Source organism: Mobula hypostoma, chromosome X2 (assembly GCF_963921235.1).
Source record: "Mobula hypostoma chromosome X2, sMobHyp1.1, whole genome shotgun sequence".
NCBI classification, from domain to species: domain Eukaryota; kingdom Metazoa; phylum Chordata; class Chondrichthyes; order Myliobatiformes; family Myliobatidae; genus Mobula; species Mobula hypostoma.
In genome coordinates this window covers 11,043,667-11,070,953 of record NC_086129.1, presented here as the reverse complement: position 1 = coordinate 11,070,953, position 27,287 = coordinate 11,043,667, and the positions used below count along the sequence as shown (strand labels likewise).

General features: G+C 41.1%; 1 protein-coding gene across 8 annotated transcripts in view; it reads right to left on the bottom strand.

Annotated features, from left to right (window-relative positions):
• LOC134340959 (neural cell adhesion molecule 1-like) overlaps positions 1 to 27,287 on the bottom strand; it is a 688,943-nt gene that overhangs the window by 77,474 nt on the left and 584,182 nt on the right. For all 8 annotated transcript variants that reach the window (XM_063038579.1, XM_063038578.1, XM_063038580.1 and 5 more), the window contains one exon: positions 739 to 863. In XM_063038579.1, the coding sequence (XP_062894649.1) occupies positions 739 to 863 (125 nt within the window). The remainder of the gene's footprint in view (positions 1 to 738; positions 864 to 27,287) is intronic.

The window sequence follows — 27,287 nt, the reverse complement described above, 5'->3', positions numbered from 1 at the left end:
CTCTCATCCTCCATCACTCCAAGGAGAAAAGGCCGAGTTCACTCAACCTATTCTCTATGGCATGCTCTCCAATCCAGGCAACATCCTTGTAAATCTCCTCTGCACTCTCTCTATGGCATTCACATCCTTCCTGTAGTGAAGTGACCAGAACTGAACACAGTACTCCAAGTGGGGTCTAACTAAGGGCTTATATTGTTAATGGTTTAAGCTGAGGAATCCTGATGAAACATTGACTGCTTATTCACCTCCACAGATGCTGCCTGACCTACTGAGTTCCTCCAGCACTTTTGTCTGTGTTGTTCCATGTTATTCTTAGTACAGATTTGCCCGTGGCTCTGGAGTTGCCTTTTCCAACTTTGAATAATAAATATGCTCTATTATAAAGTATTTAGAATGTTTTTAGCATTTTAAGCTATGTTTAAACAATGTTTCAAACTAATGTGGCAAATTTTCAACCATTAAAACTTCTATTATGAATTATAAAAAAAGTACACTTTCCTTGAATATTTCAGAGGATGACATCATAATTTCCACCCTGTAACATCTTCAAGTTCAAGTTCCAGTTCAGGCTTATCGTCACCTGACTGTACATAAATACAACCAAACAAAACAATGTTCCTCCAGACCACTGTGCACCCACAAAAAGACATATATCACACACAGCACATAAAGCAAAATATTACCATAACATCAACATCAGCAATCGGAAGATTTATGTCTGCACCGTATTTTACTCACAGCTTTATATCTGACCAGGTAGTGGCGAATAGGGGAGCCTCCGTCATCCTGCTTGATCCAGTTGACCTTGTAAATATTTCCACTTCCCAGTGCATGTTCTTCAAGTTTAGGTGGACTTGGTTCTCCTGGAAGTTAATGTCGGTAATACCATATTTCTTATCTGAAAATCCAAATGTCCTTATCTAATAATAAGACTGCATCCACTCAAAATATATAGGTTGACTAATAATAATTATTTAAAGAAAATGCTCACAAAATTGCTAGGATTCAAATAACTTACTGAGAACAGAACTGCATTTCAAGAATGTAACAGTGGGACAGCTGGACTGCAGTAACTGGGTTATTAATGCATAAGGAAGGGTTGCTCTTGTTTCCACTGAACTAAGAATATTCAAACATGTGAAGATAAATTGAAGTCTTCAGGTTCCTGTACATTAGGCAATTCATAGCCTGTAGTGCATTAACAGAACAAGTTCTGACATAATTTGAGCCTCTCATACACTCAACCGTGCCTGATCTATATACAAAGACTCTAAGCATATGTGTTCATAATGGTGATTGGTTGCTGCTGTTCACTAAACACATGTCAGATTTCTGGTTTATTGCTGAAATTGAAAGAGGCAAGCAGGTAACAACATAGTTTATTGCAGCATGTTTGCACTGTCTGGTTGCCTACAGAGAATACTCCCAAGCATACCCTGCATGTTTATGTCGCAATATTAGATCAAGGTCAGGAACATAATAATTATTATACCTTTATTGTAGAAGACACAGTAGTTGTGAGTGACACAACTACCAAATATATAAAATCTTGAATCTGAGTAATAAAAAGAAAGGAGGGGTAAGCAGAGTGACCATTTTTGGAGTGGGTCAGTGTTAGAGTGGTCATCTCTCCAAGATTGTCTCTTCTCATACATGTTGTTTAATGCATAACCCAATATATATTGGGTGGCAGGGTGGAGCCACGTCTCTATCAAAGGAGGTGTAAAGTTCTCCTTCCCTCCGTCACCGTTGGGCAAGGTATAGCACCTGCTTAGCCCCGCTGACCAGGGTCACGTGAAGCCATGGCAGCAGGTGGTGGATGGTCGTATGAGCAGCCGGTGCAGATCATGTCCTGATTATGCAACCACTGACGCCAGGTAGACAATCTCTGAAGAGTATTGATAATGGCTGGGGTCACCAGTCTTGTAAAGACACTGCCCAGAAGGCAATGACAAACCCTTCTGTAGAGAAATTTGCCGAGAACAATCATGGTCATGATCACCCACATCATATGACATGGCAAATAATGATGATGGTGATGAATATACATTTAGGGTACTACTGATTTCAAAGGATATATGTATATTTTGTTGCTATATATGTATATAGTATACACCCACACACACATATATAGTGAGGAACATATAAAATCTTGAGTCTTGTCCTTCATCAGCTACAGATTTTGTTTGTTATGTGCCCTGTTGTATGACATGGGTGATCATGGTCTTTCCATGACCATGATTATTCTTGGCAAATTTTTATACGGAAGTGGTTTGCCATTGCCGCCTTCTGGGCAGTGTCTTTACAAGATGGGTGACCCCAGCCATTATCAATACTTAGAAACATAGAAAACCTACAGCACAATACAGGCCCTTCGGCCCACAATGCTGTGCCAAACATGTACTTACTTTAGAAATTATCTAGGGTGACCCATACTGTTCAGAGATTGTCTGCCTGGCGTCAGTGGTTGCATAACCAGAACTGTGATCTGCACCAGCTGCTCACACGACCATCCACCGCCTGCTCCCATGGCTTCACATGACCCTGATCGAGGGTGGGGGGGAAGGGCTAAGTAGGTGCTGCACCTTGCCTAAGGGTGACCTGCAGGCTGGCAGAGGGAAGGAGCACCTTACACCTTGTTTGGTAGAGGCACATCTACACCCCACGACCCAAACATCAGACTAACACCTAAGGAAACTGAATTAAATTTTCTCCCCCCCACCACGTCATTGAGATTTCCTCTCAAGAACAAAGTAAATTGAAATAAAGGGAAACCTGTTTTTAATTTTTGTATGAAATATATTGCCACTGATAAACGTTACCAATTACAGTGTCTGGGGATCTGAGCAGATTGAGGAAACAATCTCTAAGTTATCACTGCCTTTCCGATGAGAGGGCGGGGAAACTAAAGACTAGGTTGTTATTTCTGTACAAGGCTTCAGTATTCCAGATTGTATGTTGCAATGTGTCACAATGATAAATTATTTAATTACTGAAACGGTAATGCAGTTCTGCTCAAACAGTTATGTGCAGCGGTGGCTCTTATAGAGAGACCAGTTGTCATGACGATCCCTGAAACATAGATTTGTATTTATAGTTCCAAGCACTAAAGTGAAGCTGGATTCTCGTTGAATCAATGGGAAACCTGTCCTCATTGTCTCAACATTCCTTGTTTCTAAACATAAAGCAGTTACAAAGTTAGCATTCATTTCAAGAGGACTGGAACATAAAAGCAAGGATGTAGCGCTGAGGCTTTATAAGGCACTGGTCAGACTGCACTTGGGAGCATTGTGAGCAATTTTGGGCCCCATACCTAAGAATAGTTATGCCAGAATTGGAGAGGACGTACAAGGGCTTCATGAGAATGATCCCTGGAAGTGAACGTGTTCATGTATGAGGAGTGTTTTGATGGCTCTGTGCCTGCACTGGAGTTTGGGAGAAAGAATGTGGATGTCATTGAAGCCTTACGAATATTGAATGGCCTAGATAGAGTGGATGTAGAGGCTGCTGCCCATCATGGGACGGCCTAGGACCAGAGGGTCCGGCCTCAGAATACAAAGTCGGCCCTTTAGAACAGAGATGACGTGAAATTTCGTTAGCCAGAGGGTGGTGAATCTGTGGAATTCATTGCCACAGGTAACTGTCCTTGGGTATATTTAAAGCCGAGGTTGATAGGTTCTTGATTAGTAAGGGAGTCAAAATTATGGGGAGAAGGCAGGAGAATGGGGTTGAGAGGGAAAATAAATCAGCCATGATTGAATGGTGGAGCAGATTTGATAGACTATATGGCCCATTCTGCTCTTTAGTCTTATGGTCTCAAATAGTTGGGTGACCTTTCTTCTTGGTTATTGAACAAAGCCTGAACTGATCAGTAGAAGGTTAGAAACCATAGAAAAACTACAGCACAGAAACAGGCCTTTTGGCTCTTCTTGGCTGTGCCGAACCATTTTCTGCCTAGTTCCACTGACCTGCACACGGACCATAACCCTCCATACACCTCCCATCCATGTATCTGTCCAATTTATTCTTAAATGTTAAAAAAGAACCCGCATTTACCACCTCATCTGGCAGCTCATTCCATACTCACACCATTCTCTGTGTGAAGAAGCCCACACTAATGTTCCCTTTAAACTTTTCCCCCCTCACCCTTAATCCATGTCCTCTGGTTTTTTTCTCCCCTTGCCTCAGCAGAAAAAGCCTGCTTGCATTCACTCTATCTATACCCATCATAATTTTATATACCTCTGTCAAATCTCCCCTCATTCTTCTACGCTCCAGGGAATAAAGTCCTAACCTATTCAACCTTTCTCTGTAACTGAGTTTCTCAAGTCCCGGCAACATCCTTGTAAACCTTCTCTGCACTCTTTCAACCTTATTTATATCCTTCCTGTAATTTGGTGACCAAAACTGAACACAATACTCCAGATTCGGCCTCACCAATGCCTTATTCAACCTCATCATAACATTCCAGCTCTTATACTCAATACTTTAAATAATAAAGGCCAATGTACCAAAAGCTCTCTTTACGACCCTATCTACCTGTGACCCCACTTTTAGGGAATTTTGTATCTGTATTCCCAGATCCCTCTGTTCTACTGCACTCCTCAGTGCCTTACCATTAACCCTGTATGTTCTACCTTGGTTTATCCTTCCAACGTGCAATACCTCACACTTGTCTGCATTAAACTCCATCTGCCATTTTTCAGCCCATTTTTCCAGCTGGTCCAAGTCCCTCTGCAGGCTCTGAAAACCTTCCTTACTGTCTACTACACCTCCAATCTTTGTATCATCAGCAAATTTGCTGATCCAATTTACCACATTATCATCCAGATCATTGATATAGATGACAAATAACAATGGATCCAGCACTGATCCCTGTGGTTCTTGAACTGGCACACAGATCTTGGTTAATGTTCAAGAAAACTTTCATTGAATAACTTGCTCCAACTGGGCAGGTAAAGTGTACATACGAGACACGCTAACCTTGCCATGATGGCAAACAAGTCTAGTCAGAGGCAGGCTTTAGGCAATATTAGAGGCAGATATATTAGAGACTTTCGAGAGGTGCTTAGATAGGCACATGATCATCAGGGGCCCCCATCATCCAGGTCATTTCGCTTCACGTTGCTGCCATCAGAAAGAAGGTACGGGAACCTTAAGACTCTCACCACCAGGATCAGGTACAGTTATTCCCCATCAACCATCAGGCTCCTGAACCAGAGGGGATAATTTCGCTCAACTTCATGTGCGCCACCATTGAAATGTTCTGAAAACCAATGGACTCGCTTTCAAGGACTCTTCGTCTCATGTTCTGGATATTTATTACTTACTTACTTAATTAGCTATTATTTCTTTCTTTTTGTATGTGTACAGTTTGTTTGTTGTCTTTTGCACACTGGTTGAATGCCCAAGTTGGCGTGGTCTTTCACTGATTCTGTTATCATTAATGTTCGATTAGGGATTTTTTGAGAATGCCTACAAGAAAATGAATTTCAGGGTGTATATGGTAACATATGTGTAATTTGATAATAAACTTACTTTGAACTTTGAATGTGAGGAAAATGGAGGGATATAGACATTGTGTAGGCAGAGGGGATTAGCTCAGTTGGCCATTTGATGATTAATTTAATTGGTTTGCTACAATGTTGTGGGCCAAAGGGCCTGATCCTGGGCTTTTTGAAGAAAGGGAGGGAGGTGAAGGAGTTCAGGACATTGTGGCTGAGGACTATTCAGGGAAGGGAGCAGGAAGAAAAGGGAGAATACACGACCATTTAAACTCTTTCCATGAGAGCTCTAGAAAGGGTGTAAATACCAACCCAATGCCATTAGCTTCCCCAGTGAACAATATGGTCTTCCTGTGCAATTTTTTTTCAATTCTCATTTACGATGACAGACTCCTAATCCAATGCAATAGGATCGTAATCGATTTTTCATGAAATATTTGTTGAGAGTAGTATGACATGAAAGTGGAGCAGTCTGTAATGAAACAGGTTCTTAAAGGGTCTGTCAGTTGACCAATAATTTCACTAAAAAAACAATGATTTATAAGTTTGCTGAATCATCAGTATAAGAGTCACCACCACATAATAACCTTGCTGTTAATGTTTACCTTAAACTACGCTGGCAAAGCCAACCTTAAAGTGCTAATATTCTGTAAATATATTAATTTGAAGCTTGGTTAACTTATCAGAGAATGGCTTCACAATCCAAATAAGGAGTTTTGCTGCAACTTTAACAGGTTAGTGTGAATTCAATGGAAGAAACAGAAAAAAAAATCAAGTTGCTCCTTGTGTAGGTTGATTCCAGGTGGTGTAACAATTATTGGGAATTGCTTTACTCCTTTTCTGGTCAAAATAAATCCGTTAAAGAAGAAGAAAATGCCAGCACGAAACATGCTCTGTCATGCAGCACTGTTTGCAACGTCATGTTGGCTAGGATAATGGAACTACATGAATTTCTGGTTCTAGATGAAGAAAGAGATTCAGTTAGCATGCACGTGGTGGTTCCATTTACACTAAGTGCTTTTATTCACATTCACGCTTAATATGGAAACGTCCAGCTAATATTCTTTCTTTGATATTCCGCTGGGTCTACCAAAGGAATTATCTGATTAGAGAATAAAGTCCAGTGCACTGAGCTGTGGGTATTCTAATTCATGAATGTCAAAGGGATATTTTTTCCCAGACAGGTTGCCAATTTCATTGAGAGAGCTGCATTTACCATATGCCAAGCCACATCCCAACATTATGGCATGTCATAAATGTGCAAAATTTACTGCCATATCTGAATGTTGTGAATTTATTGTAAACTTGAAAAATATCACCCATGATGATACCCTGTGTTAAATGCACTGAGTGTAAATGGTAATGGAAACTTCCAAACAATGCCTAAATGAAAAGAAAATTTTGCTTCGTTTGCTAAATAAAAGGAATTTGTTCAATTACAACCAAATAAAATGCAAATGAAATATACACACAGCTGAAACCCAGCTAAACCGGTTTGCATCTGTTACTGGAAAAGCATGCATAGGTGGGGATGGGAGTCCATATCTCAGCCTCTTTTTAAACTCCAGATGTCGCCCAATAGGCTTCAGCAGGGGAACAAAACTACTTGCATGCAGTGCAGTTTTGCTGTGCGTTGCAGGTGTTAGTCTTGAATCTGTGTTCTAACAGGCACTTCCCTCTCACAAACCAGAGGTTAAAGAGACAAATCACAGCAAATTTCCAACAAGGTGACCGACTGTCCAGGAATTTACAAGTAAGAATTTTATCTTTATATTTAGCAGGGATGCACTATGGAGGAAAAGAAAAACGATGCATCTTTGCTCTTTGTACAGTTTAAGCCAGACGTTAGTAATATTAATGGAGCACTCGTATTTTAAACCTGTGTACTCAGCACCAGCACACAGCTCTAGTGCTAACACAAGTAACACTGGATTGACAGCTTGCTTGAAATGACAAGACAATTAAGGTGTCCATCTTTATGCAAACACAAAGCAGTCTGCAGGGCAGAAACTCGTTTGCATCCATTTATTTATTTCCTCTTCGTTTTAGCAGAATAGGACGCTGGCTAAATCTATTTTATCTCAAGAGATGTAACTCTGGATGAAGTTAACTTTTAATTCACTATTTTATAGAGTCATTAAACCCCTGAATTTAAATGCATATACTTTAAACATTATTCATCTCATTATTATTAATGAGCCTGCCTTTAGGTATCTAAAAAATGTTTGCTAATACTAGCAATAAAATAGATTTCTTCAAACCAGATTACTTTAACAGTTTTATTCATGTTTATATATCATCTATTTACCAGAGTCAATTCTTGATAAATTGCATATTTTGTTTAAAATTAATATAAATTAGACTGTTGTTGTTTTTCTTTTCTGGCCGGCAACCTTGCTATTTCTTGAACATTTTGTCTGTTTTTTTATGAGGCCAAGTTGCTAGCTTGACGCTTAACTCTGCACGGATGGAAAGTGTGCAAGGAGCCGGCTGGATTCAAACCCAGGACCACTCACCTCGAAGTCCAGTGCAGATGACACTACACCACTGGCTAGCTACTGCATATTATTGTAGAATTCTTTACATCTCCCATTATGGTCTCAATATTTATTTATTTATTTGTCATCTTTTGCACATTGGCTGTTTATCGATTTTTGTGTGTAGCTTTTCATTGATTCTATTTTATTTCTTTGTATCTACTATGATTGCCTACAAGAAAATGAATCTCAGGGTTGTATATGGTGATATATAAGTACATTGATAATAAATTTCTTTGAACATAGTGAAGTTTTTAATGGAAGAATTATTTTAGTATCTACAGTGTGTCAAGTGTTGAAGATGTTTTATATTTGATTCGATTCACCGAGTTGATCCCAGGACATTCCTATCTTCAAGTAACAAGTTGATTGTGCAAATTATCGGGTTGCCATGCAACAGCGGAATGTCAGAAACCACAGCTGCTGAAATGCTGGACAGCTCCAAACTTCAAATAATGCCAGAATTCTAATAAACTCAAAGGACAGAAAATAAATTTGATGCTTTCACTCCCTTGAAGGCACTGACCATTTGGAAGATTGCTGCTTCAGTGTAACGTTGAGTTTATTGGCACAACATACAGTACTGTGCAAAAGTCTGAGGCACCTTAGATTTTTGATATGGTTTCAGATGCCTTAGCCTCCGCAGAGCCCTAATCTCAACATCATCAAATTATCTATGATTACCTGAAGAGACAGAAGCAAGCAAGACAGCCAAAGTGTACAAAAGAACTCTAGCAAGTTCTCCAAGACGCTTGGAACAACATACCAGCTGAATTTCTTATAAAACTGCACAACAGTGTACCTAAGAGAATTGATGGCTTTTTTAAAGGCAAAGGGTGGTCACACCAAATATTGATTTGACTTAGTTTTTTTACTGTTTACTGCTCTTTATGGTAATTTTTTTGATATTTAGAAACTTTTCATTTATTTTTGAAAGCAACTTCACTTTCCAGAACTTTTTTTTACGTGTGCCTCAGACTTTTGCACAGTACTGTATTTCACATGAACAGTGACTCTCCAAATCATCAGTGCTTCCAGTAAGTGAGAACATCATTATTTGGTTTTTGGTTGTTACGTGATGGTGTGGGTAATGGTGGTTATTTCATAAATTTGTTTTAACCCTTCCTTGTCAGGCCCATTGCCTCTTTTAACGAGCGTTGTGATAAAGATTTCCCATCCTGAACCCAGGGGCATTAAGATTAACTGTTGAGCTCTTCTGAGCATACTAACTGAAACTAGGAAGAACATCTCATTATAATCCAAATTTTAGCTTTTACAAGTCTGTATGAATTAGCAGTGGAGGCGGGGGTAAAGGAACACTTTCATTTCGAGCAAACTAAATAAAAATAGAAACATTTTAAATAGACTCATTCTAGTTTACTTGGTATGGGGCTGTAAATGCCATCCTGTAAAAACCCAGAGCTTCAGAAAGGGGTGCCATGGTAGTGTAGCGGTTAGCATGATGCTGTTACAGCTCAGGGTGTTAAAGTTCAAAGTTCAATCATGTCGTCCTCTGGAAGAAAGTTTATACGTTTGTCACATGTTCGCATGGGTTTCCTCTGGGTGCACCAGTTTCCTCTCACAGTCCAAATACGTACAAGTTAGTAGGTTAATTGGTCATTGTAAATTGTCCTCTGATTAAGCTAGGGTTAAATCAGTGGGTTGCTGGGTGACATGGCTCGGTGGGCCAGAAGAGACTGTTCTGCAGTCTCGCTCTAAAATAAAAAAAAACGCTAACAGAAGCTCTAAAGACTTCGTCATGTTCTTTAAAGATGGGCTACACCTGGGACAACTTGAAAGCCTGGTTGATGACAGAGGATTCTGGTGAGCTGCTAGTTATGTCCCTGTAGGGGTGATGGACTTAAGTAAAAGTAAATGTTCTGGTTCACATTTTTTTTTAAGTAGTTCACTACTGCCGCTATCTAGGCATTCAACCATTTTCCATTGTTTTTGTTGAGGTATTTATTGTTATATTTATTATTACCATCTACACTGTTTACTGTGAACTTCAAGCGAAGAAGGAATTACATCACACCCTTGTGTATATGATAATAGACTAATCTGAATTTAAAATGGTTTTTATCATATTTTAAAAACTAATTTCCATTACTAATTTTATCTTTTACGCCTTTGTTCATTCTTTGGGTAGCTGAACTTTAGGCGCAAATTGCCATTTATTTGTTGGAAGCTCTCTCTAAAAGCTTGGTCTGGGTTAATTTAGCAAGAAGTAACAGGATTGATGAAGTCATGTTACAGATACAATTAAATTTATCTCCGAAGTACCAAGCAAAAGGACAAGAGCAGGAGGAATCAGTTTATCAACAGTGTGCTCAACAAAGAGACTGCTCCATGATAAAGAAGGACTGCTCCATGGTTAAGGGTAAATCCATTAATTCAATGACATTCTAAATAGGTTAAATGGCCAAATGTATTACCAAGTTAAAAGCATTAATTAATGGCTTTAGAGCTTACAAATAATTGGCTGTTTCAATTCAACAATTTGCATTTTACCTTTCACCTTTCTGCAGTTTGACACCAGAGCATTTATCTTTTATAATGAGATTTGTTCTGCAACATTTTGGCAAATACATGAAAAATGTATTTTATCAGGCAATTATAAAATTTCCATAATACTCAACTCTATTGTAACCTTTTGGAGAAACTCGTTCAATTTATTCAACCAATCAGAACAAAGATTTTACCTTCTGTTCACCAGCGTGGACGACATCATCAGCACCATGCAAGCCACATGACAAAGTCACATGATACGCACGTACATGATTGGTTGAAAGGAAAGTGGAGGAGAGCACATGAAAAATATAAAATTAAAATTGATGTAAACATGGGCAAGAAATAGAGTCACAGACTGAATAAACCAAAACCAAACCGAAAACAGTAAAATACAAATGGGGCGTTTAAGTCAAGCTCTCTGGTTGCAACAAAGATCAGCAGTATTTCCTCTGGCTGTAATTGTAAATGAGAATGTTTAGTCGTTAAACAATTTGAAAAGAAAAATTGCAAAGCATTTTGTCACAGAAATGCATTTAGATTCAGGCAAAGCTTGAACATCTTTTCAGCAAAAAAAAAAGGTCAAAATGGAATAAACCAATAATTTCATCATCGGAAGCCTCTGCTTCCCCGAATAATATATTCAGAGGAAACTCTGCGGCATTACAAATGCAGGGAGAAGCACCCTGTTTCATGAACGCTTTACAGGAAGACTTTCGTTACATGTTGTGAATTTAATCATCCCCAAAAAACTCACAACAATGTCTGAATTTTACACCGGCAATTTCCATTTGATTTGGTAAAACCTCAAATGGAAACGTGTATAAATTTTATTTTTCTACACATGCGATGTCAGGGCCAGCAGATCAGCAGTTGTGTAATGAATGCAAAATGAAGTGGAAAAGGCTTTTTAAAAAAAACACTGCGATGGGAGTATTGGTTTATGCTTCAATACGGACCATTCAGCGGTAGTAATTTTCACTATGGGAATTACTATATGCTAATGGCTGACAGGTACGAGACCATGGTATTGGAAGTCCTGTAGACAGGCACCGCAGACATCTAATGAGAAAATAAACAAACAATTTCTGAAATTTCAATAGGTTCACTGGTGGACAGGGCTTTGGGGAGAGAAAAAGAAAACAAATCAATTCTGGCATTAATTTCTACAATGCAGTTTTGTTTTCTTTCAGTTTAGCCCCTGATAAAAAATGGTTTGTCATAGTTTTAATGTGAAAAAGGTATGTTGTTTTCAGTAGGTTGCATCAGACCACATTAGAAGCCATCATCAATGTTCTGCAATGTTGGAAAACAAAATGGTATTAAAGCTGTATGAAAATTAAATGATTAATATTTTCTTCATTAAAAGCAAAGTGGCATTAGTATTGCACTGCACCAAAGTAAAAATCCAATTAATGTTTAGTCGCATTATAACCACAATGTGAAACAAAAGTCAGTCATCTATTTTTCAAATGTTTAAAATTACTATTCAGAAACAAAACATGCTTTCATAATTTGTCTTTGAAATTAACTATGTCTTTCCATAATTAAGTGAAGACAATCCATTAATAAAATAAAATTGCCTTCTTTAAAACATGAATTGCTCTCAACAATAAGGATGTTTAAAAATAATTCAAGAGCTTTCCGAGAGCAAAGAGATGCTTATCCAAAGAGCTGCTGTTAATGGAAGAGAACTTGTGCACATAGCAGCTGTGGAGATGGTAAGAGACGAGTGATTCTGCAATGAAGGGGCACAAACTCTGCTTCTGTAATGGTTCTGTTTTGAACCAGCAGAGGATTTTCTTACATCTTTCCTCTCTTCCCATATCTGTATCTCTGACCACTAAAGTAGTGAGCTGTGGAACAAACCTGCCACAGTTGCACACACAATCGTTATTCACCAGACAAAATGATTTAACAAACCCATGCTCTTAAATGTACAGGCATGCACCATCAGTCGAGGCTGTTGACCAGATGCTTGACTGAACCTATCCAGCGATTTTCTGCAATATTCCTGGACTCAGGCCAACCTGTGTAGCAGACAAGCAATTCGAGTAGTGACCAACCTTGTCTATATTTCATAGGCATTCATGGAAGGACCTGGTTATGAAGTCACTCATGTCAGAACTGAGGCATTTGCTCCAATCAAATAAGTGTAATATTGAGTTATTTCTTGGGGATTCACAATTATCAAGAACTCATTATAATTCATTATAAGGAACAGAAAAGAGTATTAATTCAGGTACACCTGAGCGATGTGAATGATGTTATGTTAGCATGGAATGACATACACACTAATTCCTTCATATGATTACTCTCTGATCATTTAAATTTTAATTTTTATATATTTAAGCACTGAAATTAGACGGACAGCAAAATATGCTCAGAACATGCATTATACCACTTTTACAAATATGTTACAAATGGAAGACTATTATGCAAAAGATTGCTTAAGCAATTTCGGAGTTGGAAGAGAAAAAAAATTGATATTGGTTATTCCATGTTGAACCAAATGCTGTCACATCAGACCATTCCACTGCCTTTAAAAATAGCTTTCTACTTGCTGTCAGTATCTTTTGATAACACGAACACCACAATTTGGCGATGTCTAAAATGTTGTAGGAACAAAAACATTTTTCCAATGAGTACTTAATACTCTGAACAAGATTCGCAAATTCACAGAGGAAGAGATGTCACCATGCATTCAATTTAACTCTGAATGAATAATTCATCTGCACCTTTTTTCCCTTTTTGCTTTGATACATTCAGCTACAGTATATTGAACCAACAGCACACAGCACTCTCCTTTAATACACTGATGCTGTCTGAGCTGTCATATACATTGTGCTAAAAATTCAGTCAATAGCCAATGCAAATCTTCCAATAGAGCCAGATGGCACACAGCCAAGCCTTTACCATTGGCCAGAAATGACAAATGCCAATCATCCGGCCACAATAGGATCAATGGCTACAGTGCATTTGTTTTCAATGGGTCTGGAGGACCTGAGTTATATGGACAGATTGAATAGGTTAGGACTTTATTCCTTGGAATGTACAAGATTGAGAGGAGACTTGATAGAGGTATACAAAATTATGAGGGGTATGGGTAAGGTAAATGCAAGCAGGCTTTTTCCCACTGAGGTTCGGTGGGACTACAACCAGAGGTCATGGGTTAAGGGTGAAAGGTGCAGATTTTAAGGGGCACATGAAAGGAAACTTCTTCACTCAGAGGGTCATGGGAGTGTGTAGTGAGCTGCCAGCATAAGAGGTGCATTCGAGCTCAATTTCAATGTTAAAGAGAAGTTTGGATAGGCACATCGATGGGAAGATATGGAAGGCTACGGGACTAGGCAGTTTAAATGGTCTCAGCATGGACTAGATGTGCTAAAGGGCCTGTTTCTGTTCTGTACTTCTCTATGACTATGACTAGAGGGTGTCAGAAAATGTGAGTAAAATACTAGAGCTAAAAAGAGTAGACCTTTAGAGGAATGACATGACGACATCTCAGAGGAAGTTATACATGCAACAAAAAGAGAATTGCAAGCGAAACAGGGCATAAATTGCTCCCACATTTTGTCTTCTATGCTGCATTATCATTAAAGTTCAGGTGTTCCCAAAATGGGGTCTGCGGACCCCTTGGTTAATGGTAGCGGTGCACGGCACAAAAAAGGTTGGGAACTTCTGCTTTAATGGAACATAAATAACAGCACACGGATTTGATTTTTACACCAGATTTCATAGCTAATCTACCATTAAGGCAGTAAAGTAAGTTAATGACACTCTGAGGGGTGGGTGTGTGTGTGTGTGTGTGTGTGTGTACGCGCACGCATGCATGCCAATGGGGAGGGGGGATGGGGGGTGGCAAAGACTGTATTGTGTAATTTCTCTAATGTCGGGTTGTTGTGTAAACATCATGGATCCCTGTTTTTCCTTGCTTTTCTGGGAACTGTTTATCAGAAACACGAGATTCTGTAGATGCTGGAAATCTAGAGCAACATACAGAAAATGCTGGAGGAACACAGCAGGTCAGGCAGCATCTACAGAGAGGAATAAAGAGCTGCTGTTTCAGGCTGAGACCCTTCATCAGAACTGCTCATTATGTCTATTTTGTCAGGCCCAAACGTAAGAGAATAATTTCTTCAATAATTGTGAGTTTCTTTTCAGTTTCTGCAGACTGATTTTCCTCTCTCACCTTATCTCCTTGCTTGCCCATCACCTCCTTCTGGTTCTTATCAGATTCCCCTTCTCCATCCTTTACCTCTTTCACCTTCCGGCACTATCAGCCATGCTGCCCAGTAATCCCCAGGTTAACCCTAGCTTAATCATGGGACAATTTACAATGACCAATTAACCTACCAACCGGTACGTCTTTGGACTGGGGAGGAGACCCATGCGGTTACGGGGAGAACGCACAAACTCCTTACAGGCAGCGGCGGGAATTGAACCCGGGTCAATGGAACTGTAAAGCATTGTGCTAACCACTACGCTACTGTGCATGTAGATGAAAGAAAAATAGAAGTCTATGCAGGAGAGAAGTGTTAGATTGATATCAGAGTAGGTTAAAAGGTCAGAACAACATCCCATAGGTTGTAGGGCCTGTATTGTGCTATAATCTTCTATGTTCTATTTAACGTGTACCAATATGATTAGAAAACCCAAAGAAACATTTAACAGAATATATATTTAACATGTAAAAAAAGTTGTACATATGTGAAACAGCTTGGCAAGGATTAAATAGTGCTAGTGTTGAATGTCGATCCGTGGCCTCCTTTTCTGCCACGATTAGGCCACTGTCAGGTTGGAGAAGCAACACTTCATGTTCCGTGGAGGTAGCCTCCAACCCGATGGCATGACATTGACTTCTCCAACTCTCCCCCACCCCTTTCCCTGTTCTTCATAACCCCACCCTGGCCTCTTCTCTCTTCTGCTCACCTGCCTATCACCTCCCCTGGTGGCTCTCCTCCTGCCCTCTCTCCCATGGTCCACTCTCCTCTCCTATCAGATTCCTTCCTCTCCAGCCTTTTACTTTTTCCACCTACCACTGTCCAGCTTCTTACTTCATCCCGCCCTCACCCTGACCAAAGTAGTATCACCTACTTTGTCCTCTTTCCCCCTCCCTGCACCTTCTTCTTTCGGCATTTTCACCCTTCCTTTCCAGTCTTGATGGAGGGTCTCAGCTTGACTGTTTATTCCCCACCACAGATGTTATCTGACCTGCTGAGTTCCTCTAGCATTTTGTGTGTGTTACTCTGGATTTTCAGCATCTGCACAATCTCTTGTATTTAGTGTTGATTACATTTACAATTTTTTTTTTGCATCCAAGGTAACATATAAAAAAATGTGTTTTTGAAAATTAAACATGTTTGTAATGAAGCAGCTTTACTTCTGTAGCTCTGGAGCTCTGTCTGGGAAAAAAAGCCTCCGTCAATTTTTAATTTTAATACAACTTGTTCCTATGAGACCAAGGTGATCTCCAAAACTTATTTTATTTGAAACAATAAAGCCTCGAGAACCAATACAAAATCTTAAGTTCCAGTTTCTGTACCAACCAATGGTCCCAGTACAACTGGTAGATATCCTTCAGTTGAAATCAGTTGAACTGTTAGCCATGTTATTTCTTCTAGACTGTATAAAAGGAATGGGCCAAATGTCCTAATTCTACTCTTATATCTTATGGAATGGAATTCCATGGCAACACAACACAATGCAAACAGAATAGTTCTGAGTGAACACTCATCCAGGGTGTTAAATGGTTGTGCATTGCTATGGTAAACACTGGTTAATAAATCATGCAAGCTTGAACCAGAAATGGTTATACATATAGCTAATTATAGACTAACGAAAATGCACGGAGATTAAACAACCTCCTCCTCAGTGCCACAGCAGTAAATTGAGACTGATATCATGCTGAGAAATCATTGTAGATTAAAAATCCACTTTCAACAATATTAAGGTATCTAATCATGCTATCACACTTCACACTGTATTTTCAATTTTTCAAACACAAATAGCTTCAAATAAATCCAAATGTCAGTGTCTACTATCTGGAAGGTTAGCTAAGCCCAATCTTCAAGAACACTTGAATGAGCTGGAATTATCAGCTCCCAGGATGGTGTTTATAAAACAAACATCTGCATGCAGGTATACTCACTGGACAAATTCAGCAGTGGGAAAGGAGATGAAAGAAGAGTGGCTACAGAAAGAAAGGCAATGGGAAAAAATATATAACTGTAAAAGTTGAAATGGTTCATGAAACCCAGACAAGAACACTACTACAGATGAAGGTATCATCTCCAACATAAAACATAAGCTTCAGCAAGCAGGGGTAAGTACGTGCCTGCACACTTCTGTAGCAACTGATCAAAAGAATGTTTACAACACAGAGTGCAAGGTCAACTTCACACTGAGAAACAAGGCCTTCCATGTTCCTCTCAAACTGCCACTGCAGCTGTATTAAAGACAATCTACTTGTAAAACAAACACACACACACACTCCTTTTTTTGAGATAAACAACTATGCTGCTCTAATAAAGCCTATTTAACAAGGCAAGAACTAAAAACAGGAGTAGACTTCAAGGAGGGGCCCGCCATCTAATGGTCTTCCAGCACCTCTTTACAGCTCGATCCCTTCATCTTCTCCTATTATCAAAAACTTCAACCAAAATCCACTTGCTCTGGAAGTACACATTCATCAACATGAATCCGATAAAGTGAAAAGTGGGCAATTTGAGCAAGATCCTGATGCCAATACAACCAAGACATATGGTCCTGCTCCACAAACTCTGTATTGTTACCAAAGAACTAGTGGCACTAAATGTTATTACTCGCATTCAACTCATCAAGTTAAGCAAATTTGCCTGGAATTCATTGCTAGTTAGGTGATCCTACGGAACAATGCACACACAATAACTGGAGGGTCTAACTCAGCGGGTCAGGCAGCATCTATAGAGAGGAACAAACAGCCAATGTTTCAGCTGAGACCGTATATTACGACTGGATAGGAAGGGAGCAAAAACCAGAAGAGATGGGAGGAAGGAAATGATAGGTCTTGGTCTGAAATGTTAACTGTTTTTTCCTCTCCATGGATGCTGTCTGACCTGCTGAATTCCTCCAGCTGTGGACTCTCTTTTGAGGATTCTGCAAGTTGATATTTGATTTTTTGAGTGGTATTTGTTCGCTTTTTGCTGTTTGTACAACTTGTTTTTTTTTTTGCAAGTTTGATGGTCTTGTTGCATGGGGTTTTCTTTAAACAGGTTCTATGGTGTTTCTTTGTTTTGTGACTGCCTGCAAGGAGATGAATCTCAAGGATTTTTTACTGTATATCAACTTTGATAATAAATGTACTTTGAACTTTGAGTGTTGCTTTGGACTTCCAATATCTGCAGAGACTCTCGTGCTTAATGGATTAGCTTTCCAGGGAAGGATACATCATATCATCATGCTTCTAGAGCTGAAGACCAGGAATCAGTTTCCAGACAATTTATTTGCAAGTTACCTTTGAAAGGTAACTGGCTTTCTTTTTAAACGAGATCAGATATATTTCTTGTACTTGCTGACAGATTTATCTCCATTACGCTGTTTTCCAGAGGAACAATTTGTTTTGATCAATATGACAGTGCAGATGTATACTAAAAGAATGATGCTTTTGATGGAATCAGCAGCAATAAAAATAGTTTCTACTGATCAGGCAGACAGCATGAATATACACTCAATAGCCACTTTATTAGGTACAGGAGGTAACTAATAAAGTGGCCAGTGAGTGTATTTCTGTATGTTTGTGGTCTTCTGCTGCTGAAGCCCATTCATTTCATGGTCCGATGTATTGTACATTTGGAGATACTCTTCTACACACCACTGTTGTAAAGTGTAGTTATTTGAGTTATTGTTGCCTTCCTGTGAGCTTGAACCAGTCTGGCCATACTCCCCTGAACTCTCTCATTAACAAGGCATTTTCACCCACAGGACTGCCACTCACTGCTTTTTGTGTTTTGCACTATTCTCTGTAAACTCTATTGACTGTTGTGAATGAAAATCAGGAGGTCAGCAGTTTCTGAGATACTCAAACCACTCCCTCTGGCACCAACAGTTATTTCACAGTCAAAGTTACTTAGGTCAGATTTCTTCCCCATTCTGATCTTTGGTCTGAACACCAGCTAAATCTCTTGACCATGTCTTCATGCTTTTAAGTCTTGAGTTGCTGCCAAATGATTGGCTAATTAGATATTTGCATTAATGATCAGGAGTACAGGTGTAATAATATAGTGGGAGTGATTTAAATCAAACAGCATTCTCCATGTTCAGTGAAGTGTACAGTCACAATTTACCAAACCTTTGAATCAGAGACAACTCTCTTTATTTCCCGGCGACCATTTTAATTCCCATCCACATTCATGTTCCAACATGTCGGTTCACGGCCCCCTCTTCTACTGCAATGAGGCCACTCTCAGGGTGAAGGAGCAACACCTCATATTTCATCTAGGTATCCTCCAACCTGATAGCATGAACATCAATTTCTCCTTCAAGTAATTTTTCCCTCCCCCTTCCTACTCCCTTCCCTCTTCTTCATTTCCCTACTCTGGCCTCTTAACTCTTCTCCTCACCTGCCTATCACCTTCTCCTGGTATCCTTCCTTCTTCCCTTTCACCCATGGTCCACCCTCTGCTCCAATCAGATTCCTTCTTCTCCAACCCTTTGCATTTTCCACCTATCACTTCTCAGCTTCTTACTTCATACCCTCTCCCCAACTCACCTGGCTTCAGCTATCACTTTTGAGATTGTACTCCTTCTCCTCGCCCTACATATTTGTCGTATTTGTACTGGCTTCTACCCCCTCCCTTCCCAGTCATGATGAAGGGTCTCGGCCCGAAACATTGACTGTTTATTCATTTCCATAGATGCTGCCTGACCTGTTAAGTTCCTCTAGCATTTTGAGTGAGTTTCTCTTTATTGGGATCTCCTTTCCTTTCAGTGCAATGCTTGATTCAGAGCTGTCATGGTCTCCACATCGATCATAATTGAAGCTAAAATATTTAATCAACATTACAGAGCTTACTTGTCTGTTCTTTAGTTGAACAGATTGTCTGTCTGCTCAATTTCAAATAATTCAAATGAAGCACTTTTACAAGCAGATAAGTTGCACTGATACAGACACACATTTAATCTGTACAGCTTGAAGCTAGGTCTGTACATCTGTAAAGCATGCGAATTATCACTGATATTAATTTTGCTTTTGTTTTTCCACCAAAACCCTGCAGCAAAAAACCTACTTGTTTCAGATTTAATTTGTTTTTAAATTTTCCATTTCAGTTAAAGTATCTGATTTGATTAACTGTCCCTGCACATTATAGTTTAACCATAATAACATTTCATTTGTCTTTTGTGCAGGGAAAATTAATAGAAATTTTTGACAAGCATACCTCCTAATCTTTTAGTATGATTGCATAATGACTAGGATGCATCTGCACAAATCCATGAATCAAAGAAGATGGCTGCTATCATGGACTGTAACCAAATGCAGTACATGTGAGAAACACTCATAGGAAGGTTGTAAAGATGGCACCAGCAAACAATGCTACCAAAGGCAACATCCTCAAGATGGTTCACAAAGCAATTCCTTTCCTTTCACTTCTTTTATGTTTTTTTAAAACTTCAGATATGCTTTTGCTACTGTTAGAGCCTGTTATCTACACTCTGGCGGTGTGATTTCAGGCCGATCTGTCGCTTTGCTGATTCCGAGACTGTTCCACGAGGCTGAGACCAAAGCGTGCGGCATGGAGGCCAGGAAACCAGGAGACAAGGCACAAGCCCATGATCAAATCCATCTCTCACCAATCTCACCGTTTAAAGTGCCAAGGAAGATTGAAATCATCGAGGCAGGTGGGGAGGGTGAGTGAGTGTTCAGCGCTGTCTACCAGCCTCTCACCCACTGCTCCCGAAGAAGAATCCTTGCCTTTGAGTGATCTCTCTCTCCCTTGATGCTGTCAGTGGATAGTGCAGTAACAAGATTTAATCATAGCAGATTGTAGATCTGTTCTCCAATTCAGGTTTATGATGTGCTCTTGTTATAGGATCTAGTGCTTTCCTGGGCTTATATGACAAATAAACTCTTCTTGGGCTTCCAGCCGGGTACAGGTATTGATTTACCCAACATTTCGATCACAAACTATGCCATATTTGTCAGCGATGATACCTGGCCATATCTAATCCAGTGGTATTTATACCCCTTAGTCTGTCCCTCCTGAATGGTTAGTCTTCATCCAATCAGGTTTCCACTCTCTCACTTTGTTTACAATTGAATTCCAGTTTTTACTGAGAATGAGACCTTCACCTTTGTTAAAATTCTTTTCCTCTAGTTTTATTTCAATGGCTTCCTTCACCAGGCAGTCCCAAAAGCCACTAGTGTGTCACTGTAGTCTTGTGCAGTTGAAGTCAATCCTATGGCCATGGCGAATGCAATGTTCTACTCCTGTCGATTTCTCTGGGTAACCTAAACAGATACACCTCCTGTGCTCCTTGATGGGGGCTTCCCATCAAGGCCGATATACGCTGCTCCGTATTCACAAGGAAATCCTGTAAGCACCAGACGACCTGAGTCCCAGGTCATCTTAGACCCACATAAGCTGCAACTTGAGCTTCCTTATGGGTTTATGAATGGTAAGGTCAGGTCAGGTCTCGTCAAGTCACTCGTCTGAGTGCTTCTGGTACCATGTAACCAAGCATGGTCGGGTAGTCGGTGACTAAACCGGCTCCCCCACCAGGCCTACCTGGTGAGGAGGGTGGCTAGACACCCTGCAGGACAAAAAACAAGACCTGTCAAAGGGTGGATGAACCCTCTCGTAGGGTCAACGACCATCTAGTAAACATGTGCTGTGAAGCGTGGAAAGGGCATCCCTTGCATCGAAGCTTGGTCTGGCCATTCACTGCAACAGAACTTCCCCCAGCCGTCTTGGACCCCACCATGCTGCTGGATCCCTGAGGGGATGTTGAGAGGGTGGGTCTGGATCTGTGCAAGCCGCACTCACCTAAAACCCACTCACGCACACGCTGTTCCTTTCTGAGGAGTGGGGTACCACCCCAACTGACTGACTGAAAGAAATCATCATCATCCTATGGGATGGATAGCCAGAGACAGAGAGATGGATGGTAAAGGAAACCAATGCAGAGAATTTTAACTAAGACTAAGGTCTCATTCTAAGAATTGGAATTCAATTGTACACTAGGTGGGAGAGTAGAAACTTGATTGGATGAGGACTAACCAATCAGGAGGGAAGGACTATGGGGGTATAAATACCACCAGACTAAACATGCCCAGGCATCATCCCAGAGTTTGTCATCGAAACGTCAGTTATAATCAAAACCCGTACCTGGCTAGAAGCCCAAGAAGAGTTTATTCTTTTGTTCCAGTTCTAGCTCCAGTTATGGTCACTCTTTTTTGTTACTACTTTTGGGCAAAATTTGAATCGGGGAGGAGCGGGGCTTGCAGATAACGAACACTGAACTGAACTTTGAATCTTAAGTAACCAAACAAAACTGAACAGATGAAGGGTCTCAACCAGAAATGTCAACTGTCATTTCCCCTCCATAGATGCTGTCTGGCCCTCTGAGCTCAGCAGAAACGGTCAACCTACCACCACTGCTGCAACAAGTTACTGTCATTTTCCTGTCAGCTTCAATTAGTCTGGCCATTCTCTTCTGAACTCTCTCATTAACAAGACGCTTTTGCTGACAGAACTTTTGCTCACTGGATGATTTACTGTTTTTCACACCATTCTCTGTAAACTCTAGAGAATGCCATTTATTGACTGATTGATTGATTGATTGAGATACAGTGTGGAATAAGCCCTTCCGGCTCTCAAACCGCACCACACAATTTAATCCTAGCCTAATCATGGGACAATTTACCAACCAGTATGTCTTTGGACTGTTTGAGGAAACCAGAGCACCCAGTGGAAACCCACAGGGTCACAGTGAGAATGTACAAACCCCTTACAGGCAGTGGTGGGAATTGAACCAGGGACACTAGTATTGTAAAGAGTTGTGCTAACCACTACACTACCATGCCCCTGTTGTGCGGAAAATCCGAGGGAATCAGCAGTTTCTGAGATACTCAAACCATCCGTCAGTAAGACCAAATAACTGCTTGTGGATTTCAGAAAGGGCAAGACGAGCGATCACAAACCAATCCTCACAGAGGGATCAGAAGTGGAGAGAGTGAGTATAATAACCATATAACCATATAACAATTACAGCACGGAAACAGGCCATCTCAGCCCCTCTAGTCCATGCCGAACCAGGTTCCTAGGTGTCAGGATCTCTGAAGTTCTAATCTTTCTGGGGCATTGGAACCAGTTCTGGAGGAGGTGGGACCGGTTCAAACAGGACAGTCTGCACCTGGGCTGGGCTGGACTGGAACCAACGTCCTGGGGGAGCGTTTGATACTGTTGTTCAGGAGGATTTAAACTAGTGTGGCAGAGGGATGGGAACAACTGCAGAAAGACAGTGGGGTGTAAAATGAGGGTAGAAGCAAAAAGTAGTAAGGTGAAAAGTAAAAGTGGCAGACCAGCAAATCCAGGGCAAAAATCAAAAAGGGCCACTTGTCAACATAATTGTATAAGGGCTAAGAGTGTTGTAAAAGCGAGCCTGAAGGCTTTGTGTGTCAATGCAAGGTGCATTCGTAACAAGGTGGATGAATTGAATGTGCAGATAGTTATTAATGAATATGATATAGTTGGGATCACAGAGACATGGCTCCAGGGTGACCAAGGATGGGAGCTCAACATTCAGGGATATTCAATATTCAGGAGGGATAGACATGAAAGAAAAGGAGGTGGGGTGGCATTGCTGGTTAGAGAGGAGATTAACGCAATAGAAAGGAAGGACATAAGCCAGGAGGATGTGGAATCGATATGGGTAAAGCTGCATAACACTAAGGGGCAGAAAACACTGGTGGGAGTTGTGTACAGGTCACCTAACAGTAGTAGTGAGGTCGGAGATGGTATTAAACAGGAAATTAGAAATGTGTGCAATAAAGGAACAGCAATTATAATGGGTGACTTCAATCTACATATAGATTGGGTGAACCAAATTGGTAAGGGTGCTGAGGAAGAGGATTTCTTGGAATGTATGCGGGATGGCTTTCTGTACCAACATGTCGAGGAACCAACGAGAGAGCAGGCCATTCTAGACTGGATATTGAGCAATGAGGAAGGGTTAGTTAGCAATCTTGTCATGCAAGGTCCCTTGGGCAAGAGTGACCATAATATGGTGGAATTCTTTATTAAGATGGAGAGTGACATAGTTAATTCAGAAACAAAGGTTCTGAACTTAAAGAAGGGTAACTTTGAAGGTATGAGACGTGAATTAGCTAAGATAGACTGGCAAATGACACTTAAAGGGTTGATGGTGGATATGCAATGGCAAGCATTTAAAGATCGCATGGATGAGCTACAACAATTCTTCATCCCAGTTTGGCAAAAGAATAAACCAGGGAAGGTAGTGCACCCATGGCTGACAAGGGAAATTAGGGATAGTACCAATTCCAAAGAAGAAACATACAAATTAGCCAAAAAAAGCAGCACACCTGAGGACTGGGAGAAATTCAGAGTCCAGCAGAGGAGGACAAAGGGCTTAATTAGGAAAGGGAAAAAAGATCATGAGAGAAAGCTGGCAGGGAACATAAAAACTGACTGTAAAAGCTTTTATAGATATGTGAAAAGAAAAAGATTGGTTAAGACAAATGTAGGTCCCTTTCAGTCAGAAACAGGTGAATTGATCATGGGGACCAAGGACATGGCAGACCAATTGAATAATTACTTTGGTTCTGTCTTCACTAAGGAGGACATAAATAATCTTCCAGAAATAGTAGGGGACAGAGGGTCCAGTGAGATGGAGGAAGTGAGCGAAATACATGTTAGTAGGGAAGTGGTGTTAGGTAAATTGAAGGGATTAAAGGCAGATAAATCCCCAGGGCCAGATGGTCTGCATCCCAGAGTGCTTAAGGAAGTAACCCAAGAAATAGTGGATGCATTAGTGATAATTTTTCAAAACTCTTTAGATTCTGGATTAATTCCTGAGGATTGGAGGGTGGCTAATGTAACCCCGCTTTTTAAAAAAGGAGGGAGAGAGAAACCGGGAAATTATAGACCAGTACGCCTGACATTGGTGGTGGGGAAAATGCTAGAGTCAGTTATCAAAGATATGATGACAGCACATTTGGAAAGCAGTGAAATCATCGGACAAAGTCAGGATGGATTTGTGAAAGGAAAATCATGTCTGACGAAACTCATAGAATTTTGTGAGGATGTAACTAGTAGAGTGGATGGGGAGAACCAGTTGATGTGGTATATTTTGGGTTTTCAAAAGGCTTTTGACAAGGTCCCACACAGGAGATTAGTGTGCAAACTTAAAGCACACGGTATTGGGGGTATGGTATTGATTTGGATAGAGAATTGGTTGGCAGACAGGAAGCAAAGAGTGGGAATAAACGGGACCTTTTCAGAATGGCAGGCAGTGACTAGTGGGGTACCACAAGGCTCAGTGCTGGGACCCCAGTTGTTTACAATATATATTAATGACTTAGACGAGGGAATTAAATGCAGCATCTCCAAGTTTGCGGATGACGCGAAGCTGGGTGGCAGTATTAGCTGTGAGGAGGATGCTAAGAGGATGCAGGGTGACTTGGATAGGTTAGGTAAGTGGGCAAATTCATGGCAGATGCAACTTAATGTGGATAAGTGTGAGGTTATCCACTTTGGTGGCAAGAACAGGAAAACAGATTATTATCTGAATGGTAAACAACAGGAATTCTGCAGATGCTGGAAATTTAAGCAACACACATCGAAATTGCTGGTGAACGCAGCAGGCCAGGCAGCATCTCTACGAAGAGGCATAGTCGACGTTTCAGGCCGAGACCCTTCGTCAGGACTAACTGAAGGAAGAGTTAGTAAGAGATTTGAAAGTGGGAGGGGGAGGGGGAGATCCAAAATGATAGGAGAAGACAGGAGGGGGGAGGGATGGATCCAAGAGCTGGACAGGTGATTGGCAAAGGGGATATGAGAGGATCATGGGACAGGAGGCCCAGGGAGAAAGACAAGGCGGGGGGAAGGGGGGACCCAAAGGATGGGCAAGGGGTATAGTCAGAGGGACAGAGGGAGAAAAAGGAGAGTGAGAGAAAGAATGTGTGTATAAAAATAAATAACGGATGGGGTACAAGGGGGAGGTGGAGTATTAGCGGAAGTTAGAGAAGTCAATGTTCATGCCATCAGGTTGGAGGCTACCTAGACGGAATATAAGGTGTTGTTCCTCCAACCTGAGTGTGGCTTTATCTTTACAGTAGAGGATAGAAGAGTCTCACCAATATATAGAAGGCTACATCGGGACTACCAGACGCAGTATATCACCCCAGCCGACCACTAAGCACATCTTTCCCTCCCCTCCTCTCTCTGCTTTCCGCAGGGATCGCTCCCTACGCGACTCCCTTGTCCATTCGTTCCCCCCCATCCCTTCCCACTGATCTCCCTCCTGGCACTTATCCTTGTAAGCAGAACAAGTGCTACACATGCCCTTACACTTCCTCCCTTACCACCATTCAGGGCCCCAGACAGACCTTCCAGGTGAGGCGACACTTCACCTGTGAGTCGGCTGGGGCGATATACTGCGTCTGGTGCTCCCGATGTGGCCTTCTATATATTGGCGAGACCTGACGCAGACTGGGAGACCACTTTGCTGAACACCTACGCTCTGTCTGCCAGAGAAAGCAGGATCTCCCAGTGGCCATACATTTTAATTCCACATCCCATTCCCATTCTGACATGTCTATCCACGGCCTCCTCTACTGTAAAGATGAAGCCACACTCAGGTTGGAGGAACAACACCTTATATTCCGTCTGGGTAGCCTCTGACCTGATGGCATGAACATTGACTTCTCTAACTTCCGCTAATGCCCCACCTCCCCCTCGTACCCCATCCGTTATTTATTTTTACACGCACATTCTTTCTCTCACTCTCCTTTTTCTTCCTCTGTCCCTCTGACTATACCCCTTGCCCATCCTCTGGGTCCCCCCCCCCTTGTCTTTCTCCCTGGGCCTCCTGTCCCATGATCCTCTCATATCCCCTTTGCCAATCACCTGTCCAGCTCTTGGCTCCATCCCGCCCCCCTGTCTTCTCCTAGCATTTTAGATCTCCCCCTCCCCCCCCACTTTCATATCTCTTACTAACTCTTCTTTCAGTTAGTCCTGACGAAGGGTCTTGGCCTGAAACGTCGACTGTACCTCTTCCTAGAGATGCTGCCTGGCCTGCTGCGTTCACCAGCAACTTTGATGTGTGTTGATTATCTGAATGGTGGCCGATTAGGAAAAGGGGAGGTGCAACGAGACCTGGGGGTCATTGTACACCAGTCATTGAAAGTGGGCATGCAGGTACAGCAGGTGGTGAAAAAAGCGAATGGTATGCTGGCATTCCAGTACAGGAGCAGGGAGGTACTACTGCAGTTGTACAAGGCCTTGGTGAGACCACACCTGGAGTATTGTGTGCAGTTTTGGTCCCCTAATCTGAGGAAAGACATTCTTGCCATAGAGGGAGTACAAAGAAGGTTCACCAGATTGATTCCTGGGATGGCAGGACTTTCATATGATGAAAGACTGGATGAACTAGGCTTATACTCGTTGGAATTTAGAAGATTGAGGGGGGAATCTGATTGAAACGTTTAAAATCCTAAAGAGATTGGACAAGCTCGATGCAG